At 36.7% G+C, this 10847-nt stretch overlaps 2 protein-coding genes across 7 annotated transcripts; one reads left to right on the forward strand and one right to left on the reverse strand.

Annotated features, from left to right (window-relative positions):
* The first annotated feature begins 5187 nt into the window (after positions 1-5187).
* LOC131254963 (disease resistance protein RPM1-like) lies at positions 5188-5907 on the forward strand. The gene has a single exon (XM_058255662.1). It carries the CDS (start codon positions 5188-5190, stop codon positions 5905-5907), a length of 720 nt encoding a protein of 239 aa, XP_058111645.1.
* A 1076-nt stretch (positions 5908-6983) lies between these two features.
* LOC131254983 (uncharacterized) lies at positions 6984-9552 on the reverse strand. 6 transcript variants are annotated; one of them, XM_058255682.1, is made up of 6 exons: positions 9392-9552; positions 9109-9162; positions 8935-9032; positions 8717-8788; positions 8056-8115; positions 6984-7396 (listed from the first exon to the last, which is right to left on the reverse strand). In XM_058255682.1, the coding sequence occupies exons 3-6, from the start codon at positions 8961-8963 to the stop codon at positions 7129-7131; spliced, it is 429 nt and encodes a 142-aa protein (XP_058111665.1). In that variant the 5' UTR covers positions 8964-9032; positions 9109-9162; positions 9392-9552; the 3' UTR covers positions 6984-7128. The 6 variants fall into 6 exon arrangements, with proteins under 6 accessions (XP_058111665.1, XP_058111667.1, XP_058111666.1 ...); XM_058255684.1 differs by lacking the exon at positions 9109-9162; XM_058255683.1 differs by having other exon boundaries at positions 8935-9162.
* Positions 9553-10847: the final 1295 nt, after the last annotated feature.

The raw sequence follows: 10847 nt of genomic DNA on the forward strand, positions 1-10847 counted from the left end.
GTCCATTTCCTATGGACAGCATTGGAAGGGCCTGGCCAATTGGAGCAGGCCGTGTTTATATCTGTATTTGCAGGGACCACACCCTTAACTTATAACCTAAACCTATTCTCAAATCCCAAAACCTATAACTACAACCTAAACCTATAACCTATAACCTAAACCTATAACCTAAACTCAATTCCCTAAACTTTAACCTACAACCTAACCTAAACCTATACTTGTAACCTAAACCTATTCTCAAATCCCAAAACCTATAACCTAAACCTTAACCTAAACCTATAACCTATAACCTATAACTTGAACCTATAACCTAAACTCAATTCCCTAAACCTTAACCTATAACCTAACCTAAACCTATACTTATAACCTAAACCTATTCTCAAATCACAGAACCTATAACTATAACCTAAACCTTAACCTTAACCAAAAACCTATGTACCTAAACCTTAACCTTAACCAAAAACCTATGTACCTAAACCTAAACCTATAACCTTAACCTAAACTTAAACCTAAAACCTTCACCTTAACCTAAACCTATAACCTAAACCTAAACCTAAACCTATAACCTAAACCTATTCTCAAATCCCTAAATCTATAACCTAAACCTAAACCTATTACATATAACCTATAACCTAAACTCAATTCCCTAAACCTTAACCTATAACCTAACCTAAACCTAAACTTAAACCTATAACCTTAACCTAAACATAAAACCTAAACCTATACTTATAACCAAAACTTATACTTAAAACCTAAACCTTAACCTATAACCTAAAACCTAAACCTAAACCTAAAACCTAAATGTATTCTCAAATCCCTAAACCTAAACCTACACCTAATCCTAATCTCAACTCCCTAACCTAAACCTAAACCTGAACTTGAAAACCCAAACCTAAAGCCGATCCCGAGCCCGAACCCGATTTCCTGAACCTAAACCTTAACCTATTCTCAATTCCTTAAACCTATAGCTTATAACCTAAACCTAAACCTTAACCTTAACCTAAACCTAAACCTAAACCTAAACCTAAACCTTAACCTAAACCTATAACTTTAACCTAAACCAAAACCTATGACCTACCTTAACCTACCTATAACCTAACCTTAACCTAAACCTAAAACCTAAACCTTAACCTATAACCTAAAACCTAAACCTAAACATAAAACCTAATTGTATTCTTAAATCCCTAAACCTAAACCTAAACCTACACCTAATCCTAATCTCAACTCCCTAACCTAAACCTAAACCTAAACTTGAAAACCCAAACCTAAACCTGATCCCGAACCCGAACCCGATTTCCTAAACCTAAACCTTAACCTATTCTCAATTCCCTAAACCTATAGCTTAAAACCTAAACCTAAACCTTAGCCTAAACCTTAACCTAAACCTAAACCTAGAACCTATAACCCATAACCTAAACCTAAAACCTAAACCTAAACCTACACTTATAACCTATAACCTAAACCTATAACCTAAACCTAAACCTAAAACCCAAACGTAAACCCGATCTCGAACCCGAACCCAATTTCCTAAACCTAAACCTTAATGTATTCTCAAATCCCTAAACCTAAACCTACACCTAATCCTAATCTCAACTCCCTAACCTAAACCTAAACCTAAACTTGAAAACCCAAACCTAAAGCCGATCCCGAACCCAATTTCCTAAACCTATAGCTTATAACCTAAACCTAAACTTAAACCTATAATCTTAACCTAAACCAAAACCTATGACCTAAAACCTTAACTTATAACCTATAACCTAAACTTAAAACCTATAACCTAACCTAAACCTTAACCTATAACCTAAAACCTAAACCTAAACCTAAACCTAAATCCTAAATGTATTCTTAAATCCCTAAACCTAAACCTACACCTAATCCTAATCTCAACTCCCTAACCTAAACCTGAACTTGAAAACCCGATCCCGAACCCGAACCCGATTTCATAAACCTAAATCTTAACCTATTCTCAATTCCCTAAACCTATAGCTTATAACCTAAGCCTAAACCTTAACCTAAACCTAAATCTAAACCTTAACCTAAACCTATAACCTTAACCTAAACCAAAACCTATGACCTACCTTAACCTACCTATAACCTAAACTTATAACCTATAACTTAACCTTAACCTAAATTAAAACCTAAACCTTAACCTATAACCTAAAACCTAAACCTAAACCTAAAACCTAAATGTATTCTTAAATCTCTAAACCTAAACCTACACCTAATCATAATATCAACTCCCTAACCTAAACCTAAACCTAAACTTGAAAACCCAAACCTAAACCCGATCCCGAACCCAATTTCCTAAACCTAAACCTTAACCTATTCTCAATTCCCTAAACCTATAGCTTATAGCCTAAACCTAAACCTAAACCTAAATCTTAACCTTAACCTAAACTAAAACCTATGACCTAAAACCTTAACCTATAACCTATAACCTAAACTTATGACCTATAACCTAACCTTAACCTAAACCTAAAACCTAAACCTTAACCTAAAACCTAAAACTTCAACCTAAACCTAAAACCTAAATGTATTCTCAAATCCCTAAACCTAAACCTACACCTAATCCTAATCTCAACTCCATAACCTAAACCTAAACCTAAACTTGAAAACCCAAACCTAAACCCAATCCCAAACCCTAACCCGATTTCCTAAACCTAAACCTAAACCTTAACCTATTCTCAATTCCCTAAACCTATAGCTTATAACCTAAACCTAAACCTAAACTTAGAACCTATAACCTATAACCTAAACTTAAACCTAAACCTAAACCTAAAACCTAAATGTATTCTCAAATCCCTAAACCTAAACCTACGCCTAATCCTAATCTCAACTCCCTAACCTAAACCTAAACCTAAACTTGAAAACCCAAACCTAAACCCGATCCCGAACCCGATTTCCTAAACCTATTCTCAATTCCCTAAACCTATAGCTTATAACCTAAACCTAAACCTAAACCTTAACCTAAACCTAAACCTATAACCTTAACTTAAACCAATACCTATGACCTAAAACCTTAACCTATAACCTAAAACCTAAACTTATAACCTATAACCTAACCTTAACCTAAACCTAAAACCTAAACCTTAACCTATAACCTAAAACCTAAACTTAAACCTAAACCTAAAATCTAAATGTATTATCAACTCCCTAAACCTAAACCTAAACCTACACCTAATCCTAATCTCAACTCCCTAATTTAAACCTAAACCTAAACTTGAAAACCCAAACCTAAACCCGATCCCGAACCCGAACCCGATTTTCTAAACCTAAACCTTAACCTATTATCAATTCCCTAAACCTTAACCTATAACCTAACCTAAACCTATAACCTACACTTGTAACCTAAACCTATAACCTAAACCTAAGCCTAAAACCTAAAACTAAACCTAAAACCTAAATCTATTCTCAAATCCTTATACCTAAACCTACACCTAATCCTAATCTCAACTCCCTAATCCCGAACCCAATTTCCTAAACCTAAACCTTAACCTATTCTCAATTCCCTAAAGTTATAACCTATATACTTTAACCTATAACCTAACCTAAATCTTAACCTAAACCTATAACCTAAACCTAAACCTTAACCTAAACCTAAACCAAAACCTATAACCTAAACCTTAACATATAACCTATAACCTAAACCTAAAACTTAAACCTAAACCTATAACCTATAACCTATAACCTAAAACCTAAATGTATTCTCAAATCCCTAAACCTAGATCTACACTTAATCAACTCCCTAACCTAAACCTGAAAACCGAAACCTAAACTCGATCCCGAACCCGAACCCAAACCCGATTGCTGTAATAATGTAGCCCAATCACATGGCAACAAACAAAAATGTATCCCTTTTAACACATGCCCCTTTTTACAAAGCTTTAATTTTTGTTGTTGTTTCTATTAACTTAAATTGAAACACTTTTTTGCATTATTTGTTTGCATTAGTTTTATTTTAATGATCAGTTTTATTTTAAAAAAGTGTGCCCACTTTTTTGGAAGAAAAAAAAAGTGAATGAAGTTTCTGCAATTCTTCATGATTTTGAATTATAATGTTTTGTTGGTTGAATATTTTTTTATTAGATGAAAGACAAAGAAAATTGTTGCTGATTTCCTTTATTTATTTATTATGTTAAACTTAAATGTATTTATGCGTGGATGAATGTAATATGGATAAGATTGTTTGTGTTTCGATGGATGTAGTTTATTTTTGGATGGATTTACGTAGTTTGGGTTTAGATGGATGTGAATGTGAATATGATGAAATATATTATATAACAGGTGTATATCAGGAAGAATACGATGTTGTAACAGGTGTATATCAGGAAGAATACAATATTGTAACAGGTGTATATTGTTTGTGTTTGGATGGATGTAGTTTTTGTTTGGATGAATGTAGTTTATGTTTGGATGGATTTACGTAGTTTGGGTTTAGATGGATGTGAATGTGAATATGATGAAATATATTATATAACAGGTGTATATCATGAAGAATTGCAACAGGTGTAATAGGTGTATATTTAAATATGAGACGGTCGAAGACCGTCCTTTTCAAGGTCATAAGAGACGGTTCATAGCAGTCCTTTTTAAGGACAGTCTATGACCGTCCTTTTCAGGCTCATAAGAGACGGTCCATGACCGTCCTTTTCAGGTTCACAAGAGACGGTTCATAGCAGTCCTTTCGAAGGACGGTCCATGACCGTCGTTTAATGGTTCATCAGAGACTGCCTATAACGGTCTTTTTTACTAACGGTCATGGACCATCCTTTTCACGGACGGTCTAGGACCGTCCTTTTAAGCTTCATGAGAGACGTCTAATGTCTACCTTTAGAGACGCTCCATGACCGTCCTTCTTTAGAGATGGTTCACAACCGTCCTTCTTTAGAGACGGTTTATGGCCGTCCTTTAAGTAATACGACTCCCCAAAATTTGAAGGCCCTTGTGACGGTCCAAGACCGTCCTTTATGGTCTTTTGAGACGGTTTTCGACCGTCCTTTTTTACTGTTTTGGCGTAGTGGGAGTTTTCTCCTTAACATCGTTTGCCTCTCGAAGAATATCTACAATAAGCATTACTTCGCCATCCGACTCCAAGAAACCAAGGTTAAGGTTCATAACCTTTTCGATAGAGGAGTTGGCTTTGGTCTCAATCAAATAGAAGGAAGAAGCTCTCATGATGTTAGCAAAATGTGGCAACGTGATGTACAAACTTTTCTTTCCTCAGAGGAAGATGACATTGTGTGGATGAAGAAAGAAGTAGATTTGATAGTCAGATGGTTGGTGGAGGAAGAACAACAACGCACGATGATTTCAATGATGGGTATGGGTGGGGCGGGCAAGACCGTTCTTGTCACTAAAGCCTACAAGAACAAACTAGTAAAGAAGCACTTCGACTGCTCCGCATGTGCTTCAGTCTCACAGACTCTTAGAATCGATGAAGTACTGCGAAGCATCATAAAACAATTCCTTGAGGCTACAAAGGAAGTTGTTCCAAATGACCTAGCCACCAGTGATGTCGGGGACTTAAGGCAGCTGGTTAAAAGACATCTCAAATCGAAAAAGTGTCTGATTGTCTTGGATGATATCTGGAGTATGAATTATTGGAATGAACTAAGTGTCATATTTCCAGACTATAGATGCGGAAGCAGGTTAGTAGTTACAACAAGAGACAGAGATGTGGCTTTTGCAGCGGGAGAGGGAAGCCGTGTCTGCCAGCTTCAGCCTCTACATCCAAAAGAGGCATTGGATCTCTTTTGTAAGAAGGCATTTCAGAACAAACCCTGCCCTTCAGAACTGGAGCCATTGGCTCTATCTATAGTAAAAAAATGTCAAGGTCTGCCTCTTGCAATTATTGCAATGGGCAGCCTCTTGTCATTGAGAGATGCGAACATGTTGGAATGGAACTGAGTCTATAATAACCTAAGTTGGCAGTTGAATAACAATGAAACGCTTGAACCAATAAAGCGCATCTTGTTGCTTAGCTTTTACTATCTACCTTACTACCTTAAGCATTGTTTCTTGTATTGTTGTATGTTTCTGGAGGATTATTTAATTCACCGTAAGAAGTTGATAAGGTTATGGGTGGCAGAGGGTTTCGTAGAAGATGCAAGGTAAAGTTCCAATGGAAGAGGTGGCAGAGGACTACCTAAAGGAACTCGTCCATCGTAACACACTTCAAGTTGTCAAGATGAATCGCTCTGGAAGGGTGAGTGCTTGTCGAATGCATGATATAGTACGAGAATTGGCCTTATCCTTATGTGACGAAGAAAAGTTCTGCATCACATTCGATGGGCAGCATACAAGGCAAGGGGGCAAAGTACGTCGCATGTCAATCTACAATTCTGGAGAAACTATTCAACATAGCATGAGTATGTCACAGCTTCGTTCTCTTTTAATGTTTGAAGGAAGCACATCTTTCTCATCTTCTCTAAATGACATAGCATCAAGTTTTAAGTTATTGAGGGTCCTAGATTTAGAGGGAGTTCCTATTGAAAGCTTCACTACAAGAAAAGGGGGCTTTAGCCTCAGTTCAAAACCGAGGCTAAAAAGGTAAAAAATTGAGGCTAAAACCTTTCGCCTCAGTTTTGCCTCAGTTATCCAAACCGAGGTTGAAACCCCCGTGGCTAAAGGCTTTAGCCTCAGTTTTAGCAACCGAGGCTAAAATGACTTTTATAGCCTCAATTTTCTCGAAATGAGGCCAAAGCAAAATTTTAGCCTCCATTGTTTCCAACTGAGACTAAATCCAAATTTAGCCTCAATTGCCTCTAACCGAAGCTAAAACTATTTTTAACCTCGGTTCTCAACAACCGAGGCTAAAGCCTTTAGCCATGAGAGCTGTAATCTCGGTTTAGGTAACTGAGGCAAAACCGAGACTAAAGATGGATTTAGCCTCTTTTGGCATCAACTGAGGCTAAATTCGGTTTTTGACCTCATTTCTCTATCAACCAAAGCTAACAATATCATAATCAACAAATGACAACAAATGATTGAGCCTGTGCATATTTCACCCATTTAACATTCATCAAGACAACAATTAGCACAATATCAACAAAACAATTAATGGTCTATTTAAACTATAAATGTCTTCCTTTCCTAGCCTTCCACGTGAACTGTTTCAGTAAGGTCCCCTTATGGACCGATCATGTCTTCCTTTCCTAGCCACATCTTCTGGCAGATGTCTACAACACCAACCTCACTGGCCACGATCACGTGTCCACTATGTGTGATGTAGGCCCTTTTCTTTTCTTGCAATGAGCCCAAATTCCTCCCTGGGAAGTTTCCCTGCAATGGGCTGAGAAGCATAGCTGATTCGGTAAGTCGCACAGCATTGAGATTATACTGCTTGGAGCCGTAGAGTGTTGCAGAACCAGGCCCTCTATTTGTTGAAGACTTGAACCTTTATAAACAATCAAGGCCCATGATAAACAAGAAAATAAAAGGACAATCAGCTTCACAAATCACCTCTATAGTTGGGAAAGTGTCACAGTAAATAAAAAAATAAAAAAACTGCTTGCAGATGGAATTTGATTGATTGCTAACACGTACACCGCATGCTCAAATACAAAAGTAGACGGCTCAGTTTTTTATGTGTAAACATAGCTATGTGTAAACATAGCTAGCTATCTGTAACACATGCTTCAATATGCAGCAGGATAATATATGGTGGTTACTATAGACATGTCCAGTAAATATTGTAAAATATACTTGCTAATCAAATATCATTATACCGACATTATCAAAAAAAAAAAAAACTTGGCAAGCTTGCAGTTGGAACTTTTCTTCTCTTTTCCTTCTTTTTTCATTTCCTTTTTTCTTAATGAATTGCCTTCAATTGGAACTTCAATCACATTAATAAATTGTCATTGTATCAAACTATATGGTGCTACAAGGCTTACAAGCACCACAATACAACCCCTACTCAATTGCTTGCTGGCAGGTATTGCAAATCATAAGCAACAGAGGAAACAAAAATTGGCCTTATAAAAGAAAACCAGTAAGAAAAACACACCCAAGTATGAAAAAGTTTAGAAAGAAAAAGCAACCAAAAGTCATCACCTGATATTCTTGAAGTGGATTTTGCTGCTCGTCAGGCATGTACCAGGAAGCATCCAAAACCTGAAGAAATAAAAAAAAACTCAACAGTCATAATGTAGATGATAAATATGATTCATTCAATTCATTCATATTCACAAGATTCCATTAATTTACCTTAGATACTCTAACAGGACCATGATAGAGGTGGTGATAATGGACAAGATGGCATTTTCACTCACACAAGATAGGGTCCTAGATAGGAATTTTTGCAACCAAGAAAAAAAAGATTCTTGAAGCAGACCCTAAGAAGTTGGGACAAGATACTTCTCTTCTACCAAGTCTATCCAAGTCTATCTAACAAAGAAAAATAAACAAGCAGCAGCCCGCAGTTTCTAAATGCTAAGTAAATTCCTAGCATTTCAAGAGCAAAAGGAAACGAACCAAAATCACAACTTGCTATGAGAAACTAATGAAAAACAAACAAAAAACAACAATAAGGCCACTGAATCCTAGCTTTTTTAACATAAGATGCCTTAATATGTAACCGAAAGGAAAACAAACACGATCTAATTCTTAGGCAATATCCGACCAAAACTTAGATACAACCAACCCTGCATGGTCCTGCAATCCCATTTAGAAAAAAATAAAAATAAAAATTCCCAAGGAGAGATGAAATGCCGACCTTCTACATCTTGAGCCTTTCATTCTCTTCTTCCAAACGTGAAAACTTGTTCTACAGCTTGTTTGTGTATGCCTGCCACAATGAGGAATAAATTCTCAGTCTTAAAAAAACAGAAAATGGAAGTAACTGGTTTTCAAAACAAGCAACCTGATCTTACAGACACACAGACAAATAAAGTGCTTATACACTCTGCACAATTCTTCAGATACTGCTCCTACCGGATTGATGGCACAAACAGCAAGAACATTCATATCAAACAGCACTGAGTAGATTGTCTCTTTCAGCTGTCTTCTAGATGCCTTAGCAGATTCAGTATCTGAAGAAAAGGAAAAATAATTTTAAAAAAAAGGTATCAGTTTAACTGAAAATGCACCCAAATAAATTGAATGTACCCTATATGGTTGACTTTATTTCTCCTTTCAATCATCTATCCATTACTATTGCCCCTATCAAGGAGAGATGATACCATTGCCAGTTAAACTTCTGATTCCCACTGGGACACTATGCTAACTACACTTTGGGCATAACTTCCTCAATTGGGTCGGGACCACATTCTTTTGAAAGATAATACAGCATCTATTATAAATCTATAGAACAAGCTCCCATCTCATACAATCATAAGCAGAATTTTGCATTGTGAAAACATAGAGAAGTTTTAAAGAAACCACAGCATACCTGCAAGAGAGACCCCTCAGTCCATACTCGGCCAAACCTAGCAATTTCCCAGTCCATCCAGTGGACCGCAATGTAGTTTTTGGATGGCTAGAGATTAGCTAGCACCACATGCACCCTGGCCAAAAAGCACCTCCATATGCAGCATTGTGCAAAATCAGGTGAGTATGTAAAGCACTAATAATATCCAATCACCCTTATAAAATCCATCAGTAAAAAATGCCTAATTCCCGTAAGTTTGCTCCAGATTCTTAAAGAGTGACAGTTTGCAGCTGAAATTTTCCAGTCAAACAGTCTCTTGGCAACAGTATATAAAAAGGCAGATCTTAACAACATATTCTAGTAAAGCTAACAGATGAAGCTAAATTCCGGATCGACTACAATTAATTACAATGTTTTTAGATACATAATCAATAACAGAGAATGAAGAGAATAAACAACTATGGTATGAAATGGTAGAGAATGACGAGAATAAAGAACTAAGATATGAAATGGTGGAGAACGAAGAGAGATGAAAAGGTATGGTACAATCGAGTTTCCGTACTAACTGAAATCCGTACTAATGAGTTACCATTCCTCATTAGGCTCATCTTATTTCTTTTATTGAAGTTTTGTTTGATTTAACAAAGTGGAGGGGCTTCCTAACTATCAAGTGTCCTTAGGGTCTGATACAATCAAGGAATTCAATAACAGTAACAGTGACCGTAATGGCCAACCTTATAGCCATCACGATATAAGTTGTAATATTCGTTACAGCCCTGTAACAGTTGAAATTCTCTTAAAGGAAAAATGTATCGGCCCATTATGGGCTCGAATTGGTATGTAATGGGCACGTTATGGCTTCGTGTTGGCCTGTTACAGGACCATAACAGCTGTTACGCCCATTACAGGACCATTATGGGCTGTTCCTTTCTTCTTTTTTTTTCAAGTTGGGGATTACAGCACCATACTGCGTAACAGTCACAACCCTTACTGCTACTAACGGCCGTTATGGCCGTAACTCAGCCATTTTTAAGACCATGGATACAAGACATAAACACATCTGAAAAATTCAGTGTCTTTTGTTACGTCACAGAATAAAACATGTATCCAGACACTCCGTATCCCCTGTAAAGTTCCGTATTAGTTTGTCCATCCATATTTCTTCACAGGAGTGAAAGAAATGTTTAGAGATCTCATTCATTGCCAAAAATTAAACCTTTATTAGATAATTTTAAGAAAATTTTACAAGAACCGGACATACTACGCCACAAATACTGCTTTCTTCACCAAATCACACCATTTCCAAAACAAAAGGGCCAGGAACAGAGAAATCATTACCAGATCCGATCGAAACCACGCAATTTTAGCAAATACAACTAAAAGAATCAGACAACCACAATCTCAAACAGACCGAATTCCAGATCTAACACTAGAAACACTAAAAAAAAACACACAAAGGCCACCACCAGATAAAAAA

The sequence above is a fragment of the Magnolia sinica genome, chromosome 9 (genome assembly GCF_029962835.1).
Source record: "Magnolia sinica isolate HGM2019 chromosome 9, MsV1, whole genome shotgun sequence".
Taxonomy (NCBI): Eukaryota; Viridiplantae; Streptophyta; class Magnoliopsida; order Magnoliales; family Magnoliaceae; genus Magnolia; species Magnolia sinica.

Coding starts and splice junctions, on each gene's coding strand:
- LOC131254983 (XM_058255684.1), bottom strand. CDS start 8,963: ATGTTCTTGCTGTTTGTGCCATCAATCCG. Junction 8,789..8,934: donor CTGTTTGTGCCATCAATCCG/GTAGGAGCAGTA, acceptor TCATTGTGGCAG/GCATACACAAACAAGCTGTA. Junction 8,116..8,716: donor AAAGGCTCAAGATGTAGAAG/GTCGGCATTTCA, acceptor TTATTTCTTCAG/GTTTTGGATGCTTCCTGGTA.
- LOC131254963 (XM_058255662.1), top strand. CDS start 5,188: ATGTGGCAACGTGATGTACAAACTTTTCTTTCCTCAGAGGAAGATGAC.